The sequence below is a fragment of the Ranitomeya imitator genome, chromosome 3, assembly GCF_032444005.1.
Source record: "Ranitomeya imitator isolate aRanImi1 chromosome 3, aRanImi1.pri, whole genome shotgun sequence".
Taxonomy (NCBI): domain Eukaryota; kingdom Metazoa; phylum Chordata; class Amphibia; order Anura; family Dendrobatidae; genus Ranitomeya; species Ranitomeya imitator.
Window position 1 is genome coordinate 508357231 of NC_091284.1, and position 22137 is coordinate 508379367.

Below are 22137 nucleotides of genomic sequence, written 5' to 3' on the forward strand. Positions count from 1 at the left end.
GTGCCTGACGCTTTCAGAGATGGCTCTAGAGAATAGTCACAGCTCAAAATGCGAGTGATTATTATTATTATACATTTTATAGCACCATTTATTCCATGGCGCTTTACATGTGAAAGGGGCAAATATAGACAAGTACAATAAACATGAGCAAAAACAAGGCACACACAAGTACAGAAGGAGAGCGGACCCTGCCCATTAGGGCTCACAGTCGACAGGGGGTCGGTGAGGATACACTAGGAGAGGGTAGAGCTGGTCATGCAGCGGTTCAGTAGACTGAGGATCACTGCAGGTTGTCGGCTTGTCGGAAGAGGTGGGTCTTCAGGTTCTTTTTGAAGATTTCCGTGGTATGCGAGAGTCTGATGTGATGGGGTAGAGTTCCAGAGTATGGGGGAAGCACGGGAGAAGTCTTCTGTGCGGTTGTGGGAAGAAGAGATAAGAGGGGAGTAGAGAAGGAGATCTTGAGAGGATTGAAGGTTGCGTGTAGTTAAGTACCGCGAGACCATGTCACAGATGTGTGGAGGAGACAGGTTGTGGATGGCTTTGTATGTCATAGTTAGGATTTTGAACTGGAGACTCTGGACAAAATCATAGGGATCAACCTTAAAAATTAGAAGAAAATTATATACCCGGAAATCTCGTCAGCAATTCCTCCTGTGCCTCACGGTCCAGGAATACCTGTCTCTTCACTTCAGGAGAAACTTGAAGATGCACCTGATTCAGGACATGAAGAGCAGTGTTCTGACGAAGACTTTCATGGTACTCACAAGGAGCCACAGCTTTTTTTACAACTCAAAATAAATGATTTAGTCATGGACTTGGACCCTCCTAAACATTCTGCAGAACTTTTACGCTCTAGGCTAAAGGGAAAGAACTGCTAGCTCCTGGTACCCTTTTTTAACAGTACAGAAGCAGAGATAAGGAATTCCTTCCATACATTTCTCAAGACGGTGCTCTAGTGTATTGCAGTGATGTTCCTGGGCTGATGGTAACATTTTACATTGAGTATAATGTGAGCTAGTGGAAATTCTCTATTGATTAATCCAAAAAAGGTTGAAAGTTGTGCTACTGCACAATGGCAGTAAGTATGCTTCAGTGCCTGTAGGGAATTATGTGCACTTAAAGGAAAGTTATAATTATTTAGACTTGTTTCTCAAGAAACTTAACTATGAGGATCAAGAATGATCAATATGTGGTGATAAGAAAGTTCTCTTTTTGCTCCCTGGGCAGCAAGGAGGATACACAAAGTGCCCATGCTTTTTGTGTGAACTGGACAGCTGGAGTAGAACAAAAGAAGGAGAGACTTATAAGTACCTGTGTACCAAGTTTCAGGCACTGTCAAAAGCAAAACTGAAGGAAGGCATTTTTGTGGGGGCAGATATTTGGAACTCATGAAGGACCACATGTTCAAAACAAAAATTAAAGCTAAGAAAAGTGCTTGGGATTCTTTTAACCTTCCTCTAGTGTTAGGGTCGTGACTGACCCATTTTAGGTTTTGAATGCATACAAATTCTACATACATTTGTTTATTGCATCAAGACTCTTTGACTTTTTCAGGAACTTATTGTTAAACAAAATACAATAAAATAAAACTATTTTACTAAATTGTAAAATGCTCTTATTAAAATTATAACATTTGTGTTGTTGGGGTCAATTTCGACCAAGGTCTAATATAAGAGTGAAAAAACAATAATAAGTCCCAAAACTGAACTCATAAACACAATATAAACCAACAGCCCACAGCCAGCTCTACCTCCAACAACTTGAGTTAGGGACATGTCCAGGCATGTATGGCCAAATCAGCTTAGAGTTGGTACTTTGCAGAGTATAGTTTATATTATTCTCTTGCGGTTCATTTGACAATATTTTTATATTGAAAATGAAGGGTATGCTCTCAAATGAAAGGCCCAGGGCTTCAACAAAAATATTAAAATCAATCCTTCCATGGATGAGAAACCCTAAACAGGTAACTAAGAGGTAAGAAACAAATTGGATAATAAATAACTGTTTTTAGGGTATCCTCGGGGTGATTTAAGACACGGGTCAAAACCGACCCGTTAACATAAGAAAGAGTAACAGAAAGGTAACACTAGAGGAAGGTTAAATGAGTCATAAAGAAATTTCTAGGTAACCACAAAGATCCAAAATTAAAGTCCATCTCGGAGAACATGCTGAAACATTTCAAAACGTTGGGTTGTCTGATGAATTTGAAGTTACATTTTTTACATTCCCATTTGGACTACTTTCCTGAAAACCTTGGTACAGTTAGTTAAGAGCAAGGAGAAAGAGTTCATCAGGATATAATCCCCTTCCCGACCTTTGACGCACCATATGCGTCATGAAAACCCGTGCCAATCCGACCTGTGATGCAGCATATGCATCATGGCCGGATTGGGCTCCTGCAGGCCGGGTGAAAGGGTTAACTCCAATTTCACCCGGCCTGCAGGGACAGGAGGAGTTGTACTTTAGCCCAGGGGGGGTGGCTTCACCCCCCCCCCCCCCTCGTGGCTACGATCGCTCTGAATGGCTGTTGAAAGTGAAACTGCCAATCAGAGCGATTTGTAATATTTCACCTAAAAAACTGGTGAAATATTACAATCCAGCCATGGCCGATGCTGCAATATCATCGGCCATGGCTGGAAACACTGATGTGCCCCCACCCCACCGATCGTCCCCCCAGCCCTCCGATCTGTGGTCCGCTCCCCTCCATCCTATGCTCCGCTCTCCCGTCCTCCTGTCCGCTCGCCCGTGCTCCAATCCCACCCCCTGTGCTCCAATCTACACTCCCTGCACTCCGATCCACCCCCCCATGCTCCAATCCACCCCCCCGTGCTCCGATCCACCCCCCCATGTTACGATCCACCCCCCCATGCTCCGATCCACCCCCCTTGCTCCGACGCCCCCCCGTGCCCTGATCTCCCCCCCTTATACTTACCGAGCCTCCCGGGGTCCGTCCGTCTTCTTTCCTGGGCGCCGCCATCTTCCAAAATGGCGGGCGCATGCGCAGTGTGCCCGCCGAATCTGCCGGCCGGCAGATTCGTTCCAGAGTGAATTTTGATCACAGTGATACAACCTATCACAGTGATCGAAATAAAAAAACAGTAAATGACCCCCCCCCTTTGTCACCCCCATAGGTAGGGACAATAATAAAATAAATAATTTTTTTTTTCCACTAATGTTGGAGTTAGAACCAGGGTTAGGGTTAGGGTTAGGGTTAGGGTTAGGGTACGGTATGTGCACACGTATTCTGCTCCTTTGCGGATTTTTTCCGCAGCGGATTTGATAAATCCGCAGTGCTAAACCGCTGTGGATTTATCGCGGATTTACCGCGGTTTTTCTGCCCATTTCACTGCGGTTTTACAACTGTGATTTTCTATTGGAGCAGTTGTAAAACCGCTGCGGAATCCGCAGAAAGAAGTGACATGCTGCGGAATGTAAACCGCTGCGTTTCCGTGCAGTTTTTCTGCAGCATGTGTACAGCGATTTTTGTTTCCCATAGGTTTACATTGAACTGTAAACTCATGGGAAACTGCTGCGGATCCGCAGCGTTTTCCGCAGCATGTGCACATACCTTTAGAATTAGGCTATGTGCACACGGTGTGGATTTGGCTGCGGATCCGCAGCAGTGTTCCATCAGGTTTACAGTACCATGTAAACATATGGAAAACCAAATCCGCTGTGCCCATGGTGCGGAAAATACCACGAGGAAACGCTGCGTTGTATTTTCTGCAGCATGTCAATTCTTTGTGCGGATTCCGCAGCGTTTTACAACTGTTCCTCAATAGGAATCCGCAGGTAAAATCCTCACAAAAAACACTGGCAATCCGCGGTAAATCCGCAGGTAAAACGCAGTGCCTTTTACCTGCGGATTTTTCCAAAAATGGTGCTGAAAAATCTCACACGAATCCGCAACGTGGGCACATAGCCTTAGGGTTAGGGTTGGGTTGGAATTAGGGTTAGGGGTGTGTTGGGGTTAGGGTTAGGGGTGTGTTGGGGTTAGGGTTGTGATTTGGGTTATGGCTACAGTTGGGATAAGGGTTAGGGGTGTGTTGGAGTTAGAATTGAGGGGTTTCCACTGTTTAGGCACATCAAGGGGTCTCCAAACGCAACATGGCACCACCATTGATTCCAGCCAATCTTGTATTCAAAAAGTCAAATGGTGCTCCCTCACTTCCGAGCCCCGACGTGTGCCCAAACAGTGGTTTACCCCCACATATGGGGTACCAGCATACTCAGGACAAACTGCGCAACAATTACTGGGGTCCAATTTCTCCTGTTACCCTTGAGAAAATAAAAAATTGCTTGCTAAAACATCATTTTTGAGGAAAGAAAAATTATTTTTTATTTTCACGGCTCTGCATTGTAAACGTCTGTGAAGCACTTGGGGGTTCAAAGTGCTTACCACATATCTAGATAAGTTCCTTGGGGGGTCTAGTTTACAAAATGGGGTCACTTGTGGGGGGTTTCTACTGTTTAGGCACACCAGGGGCTCTGCAAACGCAACGTGACGTCCGCAGACCATTCCATCAAAGTCTGCATTTCAAAAGTCACTACTTCCCTTCTGAGCCCCGACGTGTGCCCAAACAGTGGTTTACCCCCACTCATGGGGTATCAGCGTACTCAGGAGAAACTGGACAACAACTTTTGGTGTCCAATTTCTCCTGTAACCCTTGGGGAAATAAAAAATTCTGGGCTAAAAAATTATTTTTGAGGAAAGAAAACGTATTTATTATTTTCACGGCTCTGCATTATAAACTGCTGTGAAGCACTTGGGGGTTGAAAGTGTTCACCATATAGATAAGTTCATTTCGGGGTCTAGTTTCCAAAATGGGGTCACTTGTGGGGGGTTTCTACTGTTTAGCTACATCAGGGGCTCTGCAAACGCAACGTGACGCCCGTAGAGCATTCCATCAAAGTCTGCATTTCAAAATGTCACTACTTCACTTCCGAGCCCCGGCATGTGCCCAAACAGTAGTTTACCCCCACATATGGGGTATCACCGTACTCAGGAGAATCTGGACAACAAATATTGGGGTCAAATTTCTCCTGTTACCCTTGGGAAAATTAAAAAATTCTGGGCTAAAAAATTATTTTTGAGGAAAGAAAACGTATTTATTATTTTCACTGCTCTGTGTTATAAACTTCTGTGAAGCACTTGGGGGTTCAAAGTGCTCACCTCACATCTAGATAAGTTCCTTTCGAAGTCTAGTTTCCAAAATGGGGTCACTTGTGGGGGGTTTCTACTGTTTAGCCACATCAGGGGCTTTGCAAACGCAACATGACGCCCGCAGAGCATTCCATCAAAGTCTGCATTTCAAAACGTCACTACTTCACTTCCGAGCCCCAGCATGTGCCCAAACAGTGGTTTACCCCCACATATGGGGTATCTGCGTACTCAGGACAAACTGGACAACAACATTTGTGGTCCAATTTCTCCTATTACCATTGGCAAAATAGGAAATTCCAGGCTAAAAATCATTTTTGAGGAAAGAAAAATTATTTTTTATTTTCATGACTCTGCGTTATAAACTTCTGTGAAGCACCTGGGGGTTTAAAGTGCTCAGTATGCATCTAGATAAGTTCCTTGGGGGGTCTAGTTTCCAAAATGGGGTCACTTGTGGGGGAGCTCCAATGCATAGGCACACAGGGGCTCTCCAAACGCGAAATGGTGTCCGCTAACATTTGGAGCTACTTTTCCATTCAAAAAGTCAAAAGGCGCGCCTTCCCTTCCGAGCCCTGCCGTGTGCCCAAACAGTGGTTTACCCCCACATATGAGGTATCGGCGTACTCGGGAGAAATTGCCCAACAAACTTTAGGATCCACTTTATCCTATTGCCCATGTGAAAATGAAAAAATTGAGGCGAAAAGAAATTTTTTGTGAAAAAAAAAGTACTTTTTCATTTTTACGGATCAATTTGTGAAGCACCTGAGAGTTTAAAGTGCTCACTAGGCATTTAGATAAGTTCCTTGGGGGGTCCAGTTTCCAAAATGGGGTCACTTGTGTTGGAGCTCCAATGTTTAGGCACATTGTGCTGATGTAAAGTAGACGTGTGGGAAATGTTATTCATTAACTATTTTGTGTCGCATAACTCTCTGGTTTAACAGAATAAAAATTCAAAATGTGAAAATTGCGAAATATTCAAAATTTTCACCAAATTTCTGTTTTTATCACAAATAAACACAGAATTTATCGACCTAAATTTACCATTAACATGAAGCCCAATATGTCATGAAAAAACAATCTCAGAACCGCTAGGATCCTTTGAAGCGTTCCTGAGTTATTACCTCATAAAGGGACACTGGTCAGAATTGCAAAAAACGGCAAGGTCTTTAAGGTCAAAATAGCTAGGGCCATGAAGGGGTTAAGGAGATGGAATGATGATACCAAGGTAGATGGAACATGAACATGATGGGGATTACTGCTGGATGCTTCACAGTAAATGTTACCCTTTATATCCTTCCTCTAGTGTTAGCTTTCTGTTACTCTTTCTTATGTTAACGGGTCGGTTTTGACCTATGTCTTAAATCACCCCTAGGATACCCTAAAAACAGTTATTTATGATCCAATTTGTTTCTTACCTCTTAGTTACCTTGTTAGAGTTTCTCATCCATGGAAGGATTGATTTTAATATTTTTGTTGTGGCCCCCTGGGCCTTTCATTTGAGAGCATACCCTTCATTTTCAATATAAAAATATTGTCAAATGAACCTCAAGAGATTAATATAAACTTAAAAAAGTTTGTTATATTACCTGACTATTACTGAAGGGTTTTAGAACACATTTCTTAAATGTAAAAAAAATATACATGTATATATTTTATATTATTAACTCTAGTAACATCTATGGTGATACGGGTCAGTTTTGACCCATATCTAACTACTTTATGAAAAAGGCAAAACACAGATTTTTTTTTATAGAACTTTAATACAAATAAAAGATGAAAATTATATTAACATTAATAGCAATAATAATAAAAAGTAGCTTTTCTAGGTCAAACAAACAAACAACAATCAATCAAGCAAATCAAATCAACAGAAATCAAGTACCAGTTTTTTTATGCATTAGTATTTAGATGCATGTGTGGCAAAAAGTGACACTTTTTGTGTGTTCTTTGCAGAGGTATTTTTTGCAGGCGAAGCACGATGTGTTTGTCTTTCTGTCCTTATTGCTAGGGCAGACCTGACACCTCTTTCTTTTAGAATCAGGTAGTCTCACTGGGGTTGTGGCTGTTGTGGTTGATGTTGAGGAAGGCCTGGTTGAGGAGGATGCTGGTGATGATGCTCTTTGTGTTGCTGTGGGTGTGGACGAAGCACTTGTTGAGCTCTGGAGTTGTCGGACCAAGGCTGCAGCGACTGGGTCTTGGGGCACTCGTTCCCTTTGGTCAATGTGCGTCTTGACAAGGGATCTTCCTAGTTCCTCAAGAAACATCCTCCGCTTGTTTTTTTCTTTGAATTCCATCCTTGGTGAATGTGGGTCCACAACACAAATGAATTGCATGCTGACACATCAAGGATGTTGTAAAATACAACCATTGGCCATCTCCTAGTCATTCGCTGGCAAGTGTAGGTGGCAGTCAGCTTGTCCTGGTTGTCCACTCCTCCTTTGTTTTTGTTATAGTCCAGGATGATTCTGGGCTTTTTGTCACTTCCTGATGACACAGCTGCATCTTTGTGAAGTGTGGACATCAGTACCACATTCTGTCGTTTTTTGGGGCAGTATGAAACAGCAGTGGTGGTGTCTGTAAAAACAAACTTTGAGGAAAGTGGAGCCCTGTCTTTCATCTGCAACAATTCAGCGGGCAGCTCAGGTTTGTTTTTTTTCACTGTGCCCACCATGGTGATTTTCCTCCTGAGAAGTTCTTGTCCAAGGTCATAGCTGGTAAAAAATTGTCACAAGTAATGTTGTGACCCTGCAGTCCAGTAGTCATATCGAGGACTAAATGTTTTTCTTGGTTTTTTTCAGCGATGCCGCTTGCAGACGTGCCTGTGTAAATCTGTAGATTCCATGCATAGCTAGTTTTTGCATCACAGGCTGCCCAGATTTTTATGCCGTATTTGCCTGGCTTACTTGGCATGTATTGCCGGAAGGGGCATTTTCCACGGAAAGGGAGAAAACATTCGTCTACTGTCACCTCTGGCCCTGGGTTGAACATCAGTGGAAGGAGCTGCACCCATTTCTCCCAAACATCCCTGATGGGAGCAAGTTTGTCAGATTTTGTTCTGGTGTCTCTGTTGTCAAATCTGAGGACTCTTGATATCATTTGAAACTTTTGAAGTGACATTGTTGCCTGGAAAATATTCCTGCCTGTCGATGCGTGCCAGAGACTATCAGTGGCCTCATTGAAGGATTTGTACACTCCAGCAAGGAGAAGAACACCAATGTAGGCATCCAGGACATCATGATGAAGGTCATTCCACATGTTGCCGTGGAATTTTTTTCCTTCAAGGTTTGTCATAGCAATAATGACTTCTTTTATTGACAATGGCATAAACAGATCAAAACATGTCTTGATGTCTTGATGTCACTTACTCTTGTCACGGCAAACCTTGTGATCCCAGGGGTCATTTTTATGACATTTGCAGCATCTGCCCTGCCATGTACATCTGGAGGTACTGAGCTCCAACTGATCTTGCCACTTTTGGATTTGAATCTTTCAGCGAGAGCAGCTTCAGCAGCAGTGACCCCCTCATCAGACTGATCAGAACTGTCTGTGTCTTCCGGTTGATACTCCACATCATCTTCCTCCTCAGAAACCTGTTCATCTGTATCAGTTTGCTGCTGTGTGTCCTCTGATTCATTATCATCTAAGATATAATCTAGAATTTAGCTTACATCAAATCTTCTCCTCATTGTTGCATGTGTAAACTGGAGATGTATACTCTGCAAAGTACCAACTCTAAGCTGATTTGGCCATACATGCCTGGACATGTCCCTAACTCAAGTTGTTGGAGGTAGAGCTGGCTGTGTGCTGTTGTCTGTTTTTTGTTTATGAGTTGTGTTTATGAGTTTTGTTTATGAGTTTTGTTTGTGTTTATGAGTTTAGTTTTGGGACTTATTATTGTTTTTTTACTCTTATATTAGACCTGGGTCGAAATTGACCCCAGCAACACAAATGTTATAATTTTAATAAGAGCATTTTACAATTTAGTAAAATAGTTTTATTTTATTGTATTTTGTTTAACAATAAGTTCCTGAAAAAGTAAATATGCAAATTGCCTCTTCTGAGAAAAAGAGGACTTAACTCTATAGCGCCACCTGTTGGAAGTAGCGATCCTACAAGTCACAATCAACCCTTTAACGAGTCGTGCAATATGACTTAGGATAAAAGCCAAATCAGTATCTCAATTCGCAGACACAGTGTTTCGGGCTGTTGGCCCTCGTCAGTGCGAAGCATGAGAACTGATTTGGCTAGGTGAGAGGCTCTGGACTGGGGTCTAAGGGGTAACATTTCTCCTTATGGAGAGTGACATACCAGCTGGCTTGTCAAGGTAAGGAGGCTTATTCGCCGTGAAAAAGTCAAAAAGTCTTGATGCAATAAACAAATGTATGTAGAATTTGTATGCATTTAAAACCTAAAACGGGTCGGTCACGACCCTAACACTGGAGGAAGGATATATAAAGTGTATATTTTTTCCTACAATAAAGATTTTTCTTGTTTGTCTCGCTTGTGCGTAAGCTCACATGCGTTTTGCACAAAATCCATAAGTGATGTGAGGATTCACAAGTCTTGTACCCTAAGGTCAGAAAACCCCTTTAACTTAATTGTTATTGTGTAATTGACCATGGAGCAGTCATTTTTTTTACAAATTATGAATAATGAACCAAAATTGAATAAAATATGACATGAAAATATTTATTTGCATTATTATTGTGACTTTTGACCTTCTCTATGCAATCTTGACATTACTTCTAGAAATATGAACAGCAAATGATTCACTGTCAATATGAACTAATTAATTAATTAAATATTTTTTTCTTGCAGGAGGTGAATTATTCTAATGTGTAAATTCTTAAATGTTTTTAATTTGTCTTCCCATGTTTCTGGTGCAGGTGGACCCTCTGAAGGGAAATTAGTCCCAGGAGACCAGATCATTATGATAAATGAGGAGCCAGTCAGCAGTGCCCCAAGGGAGCGAGTGATCGACCTTGTCAGGTAAGTGATATGTTTCCTTTTTTAATTTGCCGTACCCAGCAATAGCCTTGAGTGCATTACCATCAGTAATAAAACATTAATACACAGCAGGAAATATTTTTTCGTGCGTATGCTCTCGGAATACTGAACAGCCATGAATTCAAATTGGAATGCAGGAGAGATGAGGCCTTCAGTCATTTATATAACAATTATATAACATTTCTGGAACTGTCAAAAGTTGTAGATTAAGAAGCTGAAAAAGTTCCTAGCAATAGAATTCTATGCTAGTATAACAGTAATTTTTCCATACTGGTAAGAAAATATACTGCCTACGATTCCAGATATATGTAATATTTGCCACTTATTAGTTATAACGGGTGACAAGATATAGGCCAATAGTGAGGTGATTACTCTGAAACACAACTACTTCAAGCTGTGGAATAAAATTTTAGCCTCACACAGATGACATTTATTTACAGCAGGTAAATCCAATGTTATTTTTAGTTCTTTTTTAAATAATTTTTCAAATGAGCATTTCCCCCATTTCTTTTTTATCTTCTTTACCTTTAAAAATGAATTGTCACAATTTACTGTATTTTCCCGACTATAAGACGCACTTTTTCCCCCCCAAAAAAAGGGGGGAAAATGGGGGTTGCATCTTATAGTCGTAACGCAGGCTTACCAGCAGTGGTGTGGTGGGGCAGAGGTGCGGCAGCGGCAGAGGTGCGGGGATGAGGAGGTGGTATGGCATGAGGGGGGTTGCTTCCACAGGTGAGGTGAAGCAGCAGCCCGATAAGCAGCGGAGCCGGGTTAATTACCGGTTTATCGTGGCGGCGGCCATCTTCCTGAGGCCGCACATGCGCAGATAGAGTGCTCTGCTTCCCGGGGCTTCAGGAAAATGGACACGGGAGGCCGTGCGTGTGCAGATGGAGATCGCAGCGTCCATTTTCCTGAAGCCGATTTCGCAGATTTAGATTTCGGCTTCAGGAAAATGGCCAGCGCGATCTCCATCTGCGCACGCGTGGCCTCCTGCGGCCATTTTCCTGAAGCCACGGGAAGCAGAGCACTCCATCTGCGCATGCGCGGCCTCAGGAAGATGGCCGCCGCCAATTTTTAAACCGGCAATTAACCCGGCTCTGCTGCTTACCGGGCTGCTGCATCACCTCACCTGTGGAAGGGAGCCTGCCCACGCCATACCGCTCATTATCCCCGCACTTCTGCCGTCACCACACCACTGCTGCAACCCCCTATGGACTCCAGGCCATGGCGTCGCCCAGCTAAGTAGGAAGGGACCCTGCTCAGATGCATGCCATACCGCATCACCCCACCTCTGCTGACACCATGCCTCCTGTGACCCTGCTCTGCCACCGCCAGCCCTCAGGTAAGATACTGTAAATTCAGACAATAAGACAGACCCCCATATTATAAAAAATCTTTTTTTCTGCAATTTTCACCCCAAATTTGGGGTGCGTCTTATGGTCTGGTGCGTCTTATAGTCCGAAAAATGCGGTATACTATAATTAGAAAGTGAAAGTTTTGTTACTTTTTATTTGGTATATGTACAGTCATGGCCAAAAGTATTGACACCCCTGCAATTCTGTCAGATAATACACATTTTCTTCCTGAAAATGATTGCAAACACAAATTATTTGGTATTATTATCTTCATTTAATTTGTCTTAAATGAAGAAAACACAAAAAGAATTGACCTACAGCCAAATTGGATATAATTCCACACCAAACATAAAAAAGTGGGTGGACAAAAGTATTGGCACTGTTCGAAAAATCATGTGATGCTTCTCTAATTTGTGTAATTAACAGCACCTGTAACTTACCTGTGGCACCTAACAGGTGTTGGCAATAACGAAATCACACTTGCAGCCAGTTGACATGGATTAAAGTTGACTCATCCTATGTCCTGTGTCCTTGTGTGTACCACATTGAGCATGGAGAAAAGAAAGAAGACAAAAGAACTGTCTGAGGACTTGAGAAACCAAATTGTGAGGAAGCATGAGCAATCTCAAGGCTACAAGTCCATCTCCAAAGACCTGAATGTTCCTGTGCCTACCGTGCACAGTGTCATCAAAAAGTGTAAAGCCCATGGCACTGTGTCTAACCTCCCTAGATGTGGACGGAAAAGAAAAATTGACAAAAGATTTCAATGCAAGATTGTGCGGAAGTTGGATAAAGAAGCTCGACTAACATCCAAACAAGTTCAAGCTGCCTTGCAGTCCGAGGGTACAACAGTGTCAACCCGTACTATCCATCAGCATCTGAATGAAAAGGGACTGTATGGTAGGAGACTCAGGAAGACCCCACTTCTTACCCCGAGAAATAAAAAAGCCAGGCTGGAGTTTGCCAAAACTTACCTGAAAAAGCCTAAAACATTTTGGAAGAATGTTCTCTGGTCAAATGAGACAAAAGTAGAGCTTTTTGGGCAAAGGCATCAACATAGAGTTTACAGGAGAAAGAAAGAGGCATTCAAAGAAAAGAACATGGCCCCTACAGTCAAACATGGCGGAGGTTTCCTGATGTTTTGGGGTTGCTTTGCTGCCTCTGAGACTGGACTGCTTGACCGTGTGCATGGCATTATGAAGTCTGAACAATGACCCAAAACACACTTCAAAAAGCACTAGAAAATGGTTTGAGAGAAAGCACTAGAGACTTCTAAGGTGGCCAGCAATGAGTTCAGACCTGAATCCCATAGAAGACCTATGGAGACATCTAAAAATGGCAGTTTGGAGAAGGCACCATTCAAATATCAGGGACCTGGAGCAGTTTGCCAAAGAAGAATGGTCTAAAATTCCAGCAGAGCATTGTAAGAAACTCATTGATGGTTACCGGAAGCAGTTGGTTGCAGTTATTTTGGCTAAAGGTTGTGCAACCAAGTATTAGGCTGAGGGTGCCAATACTTTTGTCCGGCCATTTTTGGAGTTTTGTGTGAAATGATCAATGTTTTGCTTTTTGCTTCATTCTCTTTTGCGTTTTTTCATTTAAGACAAATTAACTGAAGATAATAATATCAAAGAATTTGTGATTGCAATCATTTTCAGGAAGAAACTGAGTATTATCTGACAGAATTGTAGGGATGTCAATACTTTTGGCCATGACTTTGTATTAAAGCATATTTTTGCATAATGAGTTTTTTTATGGACACCATTTTGGAGTACATAAATGTTTTAAATTGTTGCAGTCAATTTGTTGGGAGGGTGAATTTAAAAGAAAAATAAAGAAATTCTAACATAAATTCTATTTCATTTGAGCGCCATAAAATTGAAACTATTTTTTTTTTAGCCCTGTGGGTTGCTGCAAATACAAATCTATGAAGATTTTTTGTTTTACTGCTTTTACGTAGTGAAGCCATTTTTTATTCATCTTCCTTTATTAGAGCTTATTTAGAATACAGTTGAGCAAACTGATACAGTGGGCATTTTGATGAAGGGCAGTCAAACCAAAGCACCGTGCTCATCTCCTAATATGTAGACTCCAAAAATATCATAACTACATCATGAAGTGTTTTGCACCATTACGTCATGATTTCACGGGGCCAGTGGTTTACAATGCTTTTGTCCAGCTGCTATGGAGTACTGTTATGGTCCTGCAAATTGCTTTGCTCAACTCTGAGAGTCTGTTTTTTTTTTTTTTTTGGGGGGGGGGTTCATTATTTTCCTACTGTACATACAATTTATTGATTCATTTTTATGAATTTTTTTGAGATTGAGGGTTTAGCAAAAAACTATTTTAAAATTCCATCTTTTTATTTAATATGAAAATGTTAATTTTATTCTATTTTTTTTTTTTTTCATTTTCTTGCCACAATACAGGACTTTGGAAAAAAGTGTTTATTTTACTAAGATTTTTTTTCTAAACAACTTTAAATGTGATGTAACTGCAAGATATCTGAACAAAAATTATATTATAACAACTTCTTGTCAGGATAGATCTTAGGTCTGGGCAGGAAGATCATTGTTGTCACTCCCTAGAGAATATTTACAATAAAACAAAAATTGCCTTGAGTGCAAAGTCTCGGCACCCAACAAAGTAAACCATTTTTTCCACTTGGTTAATTCCTTTGAAAGAGGCTAGGAACATAAACATCAGACATAGGTAGCGTTGAAGTGAAAAATCCTGTTTCATTTTCTCTTGCACCTTTATAAGCCTCTATAAAATGGGATTGAGTGAACCAGATGAATAAAGAACCATGGTTTGATTCTCTCAACCTGTAGCAGATGTCCTACATGTATGTTCTCAAATTTAATATAGAGAGTTGTAGACATCTTCGAGCTTTAACTCTTGATTTTAAATGTTAATCATGAAACTGTAGCCTTTTCCTATATTGCTGTATAGTTTTTCCAGTTCAATATTTCTTGTATTTGCAATGTTCCTATTAGCAAAACTACTAAACCAAAATAATTAAACCAGGCAACAATGAAAAAATAATTTCTCTGTTTACCTCAATTCTCAAAAATGAAAATATATAATAGGCTGCCTTCAATTTTTGCGTGCTTATAGGTCATTCTTGACTTATGTTTTGTCTTAAGAATAAAAAATCCATGCCTGAGAGGGTTGAGATCTGGTGATTGACTTAGCCATTGCATTATATTCCATTTCTTTACCTTAAAAAACTCCTGAGTTGCTTTCACAATATGTTTTGGCTTATTGTCCATCTGTACTGTGAAGTGCCATCTAGGGTTGAGCGAAACGGGTCGTTCATTTTCAAAAGTCGCCGACTTTTGGCAAAGTCGGGTTTCATGAAACCCGACCCGACCCCTGTGCGGGGTCGGCCATGCGGTACGCGACTTTCGCGCCAAAGTCGCGTTTCAATGACGCGAAAAGCGCCATTTCTCAGCCAATGAAGGTGAACGCAGAGTGTGGGCAGCGTGATGACATAGGTCCTGGTCCCCACCATCTTAAAGAAGGGCATTGCAGTGATTGGCTTGCTGTCTGCGGCGTCACAGGGGCTATAAAGAGGCGTTCCCGCCGACCGCCATCTTACTGCTGCTGATCTGAGCTTAGGGAGAGGTTGCTGCCGCTTCGTCAGAAGCAGGGATAGCGTTAGGCAGGGTCCATTAACCCCCAAACCGCTTGTGCTGTAGCGATTTCCACTGTCCAACACCACCTTCGGTGTGCAGGGATAGTGGAAGCTACATTTTTTTTTTTTCCTCAGCGCTGTAGCTCATTGGGCTGCCCTAGAAGGCTCCCTGATAGCTGCATTGCTGTGTGTACGCCGCTGTGCAAACCAACTGCTTTTTTCAAAGCACAAATCCTCTTGTTCCTTCCTTTCTGCACAGCTATTTTTTTGTTTGTCCACACTTTTTATTTCATTTGTGCATCAGTCCACTCCTTATTGCTGCCTTCCATATCTGGCTGAGATTACTGCAGGGAGATAGTAATTGTAGGACAGTCCCTGTTTGTTTTTTTGTGGGAGATTAAGATTGGCATTTCTGCTAGAGTGCCATCCCTGTGTGTGCCATCTCTCACTCAGTGGGCCATAGAAAGCCTATTTATTTTTTTGGTTGATTTGGGTTCTAAATTCTACCTGAAAAAATCAATAAATCAATCAGTGGGAGATAAATATTGGCCTCTGGGCTTGTGTGCCACTCCTGACTCCTGTGTGTGCCATCTCTCACTCAGTGGGTAATAGAAAGCCTATGTATTTTTTTGGTTGATTTGGGTTCTAAATTCTACCTGAAAAAATCAATAAATCAATCAGTGGGAGATAAATATTGGCCTCTGGGCTTGTGTGCCACTCCTGACTCCTGTGTGTGCCATCTCTCACTCAGTGGGCAATAGAAAGCCTATGTATTTTTTTGGTTGATTTGGGTTCTAAATTCTACCTGAAAAAATCAATAAATCAATCAGTGGGAGATAAATATTGGCCTCTGGGCTTGTGTGCCACTCCTGACTCCTGTGTGTGCCATCTCTCACTCAGTGGGCAATAGAAAGCCTATTTATTTTTTTGGTTGATTTGGGTTCTAAATTCTACCTGAAAAAATCTATAAATCAATCAGTGGGCGATAAATATTGGCCTCTGGGCTTGTGTGCCACTCCTGACTCCTGTGTGTGCTATCTCTCACTCAGTGGGCCATAGAAAGCCTATTTATTTTTTTGGTTGATTTGGGTTCTAAATTCTACCTGAAAAAAATCACTAAATCAATCAGTGGGAGATAAATATTGGCCTCTGGGCTTGTGTGCCACTCCTGACTCCTGTGTGTGCCATCTCTCACTCAGTGGGCCATAGAAAGCCTATTTATTTTTTTGTTTGATTTGGGTTCTAAATTCTACCTGAAAAAATCAATAAATCAATCAGTGGGAGATAAATATTGGCCTCTGGGCTTGTGTGCCACTCCTGACTCCTGTGTGTGCCATCTCTCACTCAGTGGGCCATAGAAAGCCTATTTATTTTTTTGGTTGATTTGGGTTCTAAATTCTACGTGAAAAAATCAATAAATCAATCAGTGGGAGATAAATATTGGCCTCTGGGCTTGTGTGCCACTCCTGGCTCCTGTGTGTGCCATCTCTCACTCAGTGGGCCATAGAAAGCCTATTTATTTTTTTGGTTGATTTGGGTTCTAAATTCTACCTGAAAAAATCAATAAATCAATCAGTGGGAGATAAATATTGGCCTCTGGGCTTGTGTGCCACTCCTGACTCCTGTGTGTGCCATCTCTCACTCTGTGGGCAATAGAAAGCCTATGTATTTTTTTGGTTGATTTGGGTTCTAAATTCTACCTGAAAAAATCAATAAATCAATCAGTGGGAGATAAATATTGGCCTCTGGGCTTGTGTGCCACTCCTGACTCCTGTGTGTGCCATCTCTCACTCAGTGGGCCATAGAAAGCCTATTTATTTTTTTGGTTGATTTGGGTTCTAAATTCTACCTGAAAAAATCAATAAATCAATCAGTGGGAGATAAATATTGGCCTCTGGGCTTGTGTGCCACTCCTGACTCCTGTGTGTGCCATCTCTCACTCAGTGGGCAATAGAAAGCCTATTTATTTTTTTGGTTGATTTGGGTTCTAAATTCTACCTGAAAAAATCAATAAATCAATCAGTGGGAGATAAATATTGGCCTCTGGGCTTGTGTGCCACTCCTGACTCCTGTGTGTGCTATCTCTCACTCAGTGGGCCATAGAAAGCCTATTTATTTTTTTGGTTGATTTGGGTTCTAAATTCTACCTGAAAAAATCACTAAATCAATCAGTGGAAGATAAATATTGGCCTCTGGGCTTGTGTGCCACTCCTGACTCCTGTGTGTGCCATCTCTCACTTAGTGGGCCATAGAAAGCCTATTTATTTTTTGTTTGATTTGGGTTCTAAATTCTACCTGAAAAAATCAATAAATCAATCAGTGGGAGATAAATATTGGCCTCTGGGCTTGTGTGCCACTCCTGACTCCTGTGTGTGCCATCTCTCACTCAGTGGGCCATAGAAAGCCTATTTATTTTTTTGGTTGATTTGGGTTCTAAATTCTACCTGAAAAAATCACTAAATCAATCAGTGGGAGATAAATATTGGCCTCTGGGCTTGTGTGCCACTCCTGACTCCTGTGTGTGCCATCTCTCACTCAGTGGGCCATAGAAAGCCTATTTATTTTTTTGGTTTATTTTGGTTCTAAATTCTACCTGAAAAAATCAATAAATCAATCAGTGGGAGATAAATATTGGCCTCTGGGCTTGTGTGCCACTCCAAACTCCTGTGTGTGCCATCTCTCACTCAGTGGGCCATAGAAAGCCTATTTATTTTTTTGGTTGATTTGGGTTCTAAATTCTACCTGAAAAAATCAATAAATCAATCAGTGGGAGATAAATATTGGCCTCTGGGCTTGTGTGCCACACCTGACTCCTGTGTGTGCCATCTCTCACTCAGTGGGCCATAGAAAGCCTATTTTTTTTTTATTTGGTTTCTAAATTCTCCCTGAAAAAATCATTTTATTTTATTTGGTTTCTAAATTCTTCCTGAAAAAATTATTTTATTTTATTTTGTTTCTAAAGTCTCCCTGAAAAAATAAAAAAATCAGTGGGAGATTAATATTGCCCTTTCTGCTTGTGTGCCAGTCTTGACTCCCGGGTGTGCCATCTCTCTCTCTCAAATAGTGGGCCATAGAAAGCATATTTATTTTTTTGGTTGATTTGGGTTCTAAATTCTACCTGAAAAAATCAATAAATCAATCAGTGGGAGATAAAAATTGGCCTCTGGGCTTGTGTGCCACTCCTGACTCCTGTGTGTGCCATCTCTCACTCAGTGGGCCATAGAAAGCCTATTTATTTTTTTGGTTGATTTGGGTTCTAAATTCTACCTGAAAAAATCAATAAATCAATCAGTGGGAGATAAATATTGGCCTCTGGGCTTGTGTGCCACTCCTGACTCCTGTGTGTGCCATCTCTCACTCAGTGGGCCATAGAAAGCCTATTTATTTTTTTGGTTGATTTGGGTTCTAAATTCTACCTGAAAAAATCAATAAATCAATCAGTGGGAGATAAATATTGGCCTCTGGGCTTGTGTGTCACTCCTGACTCCTGTGTGTGCCATCTCTCACTCAGTGGGCCATAGAAAGCCTATTTATTTTTTTGGTTGATTTGGGTTCTAAATTCTACCTGAAAAAATCTATAAATCAATCAGTGGGAGATAAATATTGGCCTCTGGGCTTGTGTGCCACTCCTGACTCCTGTGTGTGCCATCTCTCACTCAGTGGGCCATAGAAAGCCTATTCATTTTTTTTGTTGATTTGGGTTCTAAATTCTACCTGAAAAAATCAATAAATCAATCAGTGGGAGATAAATATTGGCCTCTGGGCTTGTGTGCCACTCCTGACTCCTGTGTGTGCCATCTCTCACTCAGTGGGCCATAGAAAGCCTATTTATTTTTTTGGTTGATTTGGGTTCTAAATTCTACCTGAAAAAATCACTAAATCAATCAGTGGGAGATAAATATTGGCCTCTGGGCTTGTGTGCCACTCCTGACTCCTGTGTGTGCCATCTCTCACTCAGTGGGCCATAGAAAGCCTATTTATTTTTTTGGTTGATTTGGGTTCTAAATTCTACCTGAAAAAATCAATAAATCAATCAGTGGCAGATAAATATTGGCCTCTGGGCTTGTGTGCCACTCCTGACTCCTGTGTGTGCCATCTCTCACTCAGTGGGCCATAGAAAGCCTATTTATTTTTTTGGTTGATTTGGGTTCTAAATTCTACCTGAAAAAATCAATAAATCAATCAGTGGGAGATAAACATTGGCCTCTGGGCTTGTGTGCCACTTCTGACTCCTGTGTGTGCCATCTCTCACTCAGTGGGCCATAGAAAGCCTATTTTTTTTTTATTTGGTTTCTAAATTCTCCCTGAAAAAATCATTTTATTTTATTTTGTTTCTAAATTCTCCCTGAAAAAAAAATAAAAAAATGGGAGATTAATATTGACATTTGTGCTTGAGTGACAGTCCTGCGTGTGTGGCATCTCTGTGCCACAGAAAACAGAGTGTGTAACATTGTGCCTGATTTTCCTTGCGGTCTCACCAACCTGTAAAGGGATATCGAAACCATACTGAAGTTATAGCTCACCGTGTAAGTTGTTTGACAGCAACAAATAAAGTTACTTTGGTTAAGTTTTTAAAACAATGAGGAAGTCTGGTGCAAGAGGTCGTGGCCGTTGGCGTTCATTGTCAGCTGGTAATGATGGTAGTGGTAGTGGAGCATCAGGTGGTCATGGGAAAAAAAATATTCCACCTAAGTCTGGAGCTGTGGAGCCAGGTTCATCGTCTGGCTACACAAGGCCTCGAACGCTCTCTTTTCTGGGAGTAGGAAAGCCGCTTTTAAAGCCGGAGCAGCAACAACGAGTTTTGGCTTACCTTGCTGACTCAGCCTCTAGCTCTTTTGCCTCCTCTTCTGAAACTGGTAAATGTAAAAGCAGCGCATCGTTTGTGGATGTTCACGGTCAGGGACAAGTCGCTTCCTTGTCCTCTTCAGCAAAAACAACAACAAGAGAGAAGGATGCAGCAGGCGACACAACGGGTTACTCCATGGAGCTCTTTACACATACCGTCCCTGGCTTAGAAAGTGAAACAGTTAACAGGCCATGCCCATTACAAGTAGATTCTGACATGGAGTGCACTGATGCACAGCCACAGCCAGACTTCTATGCTGGTCCTTTCACTCAGACCACAACATTGCCCTCTCAGGGTACTGATCCACAATCAGACCCTGATGAGACTATGTTGCCCCGTCACGAACGCTATACCACCGACCGACACGGTGACACAGACGAAGTTGCACACGAGCTAGAAGAGGAGGTTATAGATGACCCAGTTGTTGACCCCGATTGGCAGCCATTGGGGGAACAGGGTGCAGGCAGCAGTAGTTCTGAAGCGGAGGTGGAGGAGGGGCCGCAGCAGGCATCAACATCGCAACAGGTTCCATCTGCCAGGCCCGTATCTGGCCCAAAACGCGTGGCAAAGCCAAAACCTGTTGGAGGACAGCGTGGCCATCCGGTTAAAGCTCAGTCTGCAATTCCTGAAAAGGGATCCGATGCTAGGAAGAGTGCAGTCTGGCATTTTTTTAAACAACATCCAATTGATCAGCGCAAAGTCATCTGTCAAAAATGTTCAACTAGCTTAAGCAGAGGTCAGAATCTGAAAAGTCTCAATACAAGTTGCATGCATAGACATTTAACCACCATGCATTTGCAAGCCTGGACTAACTACCAAACGTCCCTTAAGGTTGTAGCACCCTCGGCCAATGAAGCTAGTCAGCAACGCAACATCCCTTCCGTCACTGTAAGGCCACCATTTTCCGCACCACCAGCAGTATCTGTGCAGGTTTCTTTGCCAGCCCAAAGCAGTCAGGGTCAGGGAATCACCAGTTTTGTAGGAGGAAATACTACATCTAGGGCACCGGTGGAAACAATACCGTCTCCAACCGTCTCTCAGTCTGCCATGTCCACCGGCACACCCGCTAGTTCCACGATCTCCAGCTCTCCAGTCCAGCTCACCCTACATGAGACTCTGGTTAGAAAAAGGAAGTACTTATCCTCGCATCCGCGTACACAGGGTTTTAACGCCCACATAGCTAGACTAATCTCGTTAGAGATGATGCCCTACCGGTTAGTTGAAAGCAAAGCTTTCAAAGCCCTGATGGAGTACGCTGAACCACGCTACGAGCTACCCAGTCGACACTTTTTTTCCAGAAAAGCCATCCCAGCCCTGCACCAGCATGTTAAACAGCGCATCGTCCATGCACTCAGGCAAACTGTGAGTACAAAGGTGCACCTGACTACAGATGCATGGACCAGTAGGCATGGCCAGGGACGTTACGTGTCCATCACGGCACACTGAGTGAATGTGGTGGATGCAGGGTCCACAGGGGACATCAATTTCGGGACAGTTGTGCCTAGCCCACGGTCTAGGAAACAGTTGGCTGTAGGCATTCGCACCCCCTCCTCCTCCTCCTCGTCCTCCTACAGAAGCGAGAGCTCTTCCACAGACCGCAGTCGCCCAACCACTCCATCGGCAGCTGTCACTGTTGCACACCAGTTGTCCCATTATGGGCCAGCTACTGGCAAGCGTCAGCAGGCTGTATTGGCTATGAAGTGTTTGGGCGACAACAGACACACCGCGGAAGTTCTGTCCGAGTTCTTGCAGCAAGAAACGCAGTCGTGGCTGGGCACAGTAGATCTTGAGGCAGGCAAGGTAGTGAGTGATAACGGAAGGAATTTCATGGCTGCCATCTCCCTTTCCCAACTGAAACACATTCCTTGCCTGGCTCACACCTTAAACCTGGTGGTGCAGTGCTTATTGAAAACTTATCCTGGGTTCTCCGACCTGCTCCTCAAAGTGCGTGGACTTTGCTCACATATCCGCCGTTCGCCTGTACACTCCAGCCGTATGCAGACCTATCAGCGGTCTTTGAACCTTCCCCAGCATCGCCTAATCATAGACTTTGCAACAAGGTGGAACTCAACACTGCACATGCTTCAGAGACTGTGCGAACAGAGGCGGGCTGTTATGTTTTTGTGGGAGG

General features: G+C 42.5%; 1 protein-coding gene across 2 annotated transcripts in view; it reads left to right on the top strand.

The window, feature by feature from the left end:
* Positions 1 to 22137, top strand: part of FRMPD4 (FERM and PDZ domain containing 4) — a 735397-nt gene that overhangs the window by 488865 nt on the left and 224395 nt on the right. For both annotated transcript variants that reach the window (XM_069757665.1, XM_069757666.1), the window contains exon 5: positions 10048 to 10150. In XM_069757665.1, the coding sequence (XP_069613766.1) occupies positions 10048 to 10150 (103 nt within the window). The remainder of the gene's footprint in view (positions 1 to 10047; positions 10151 to 22137) is intronic.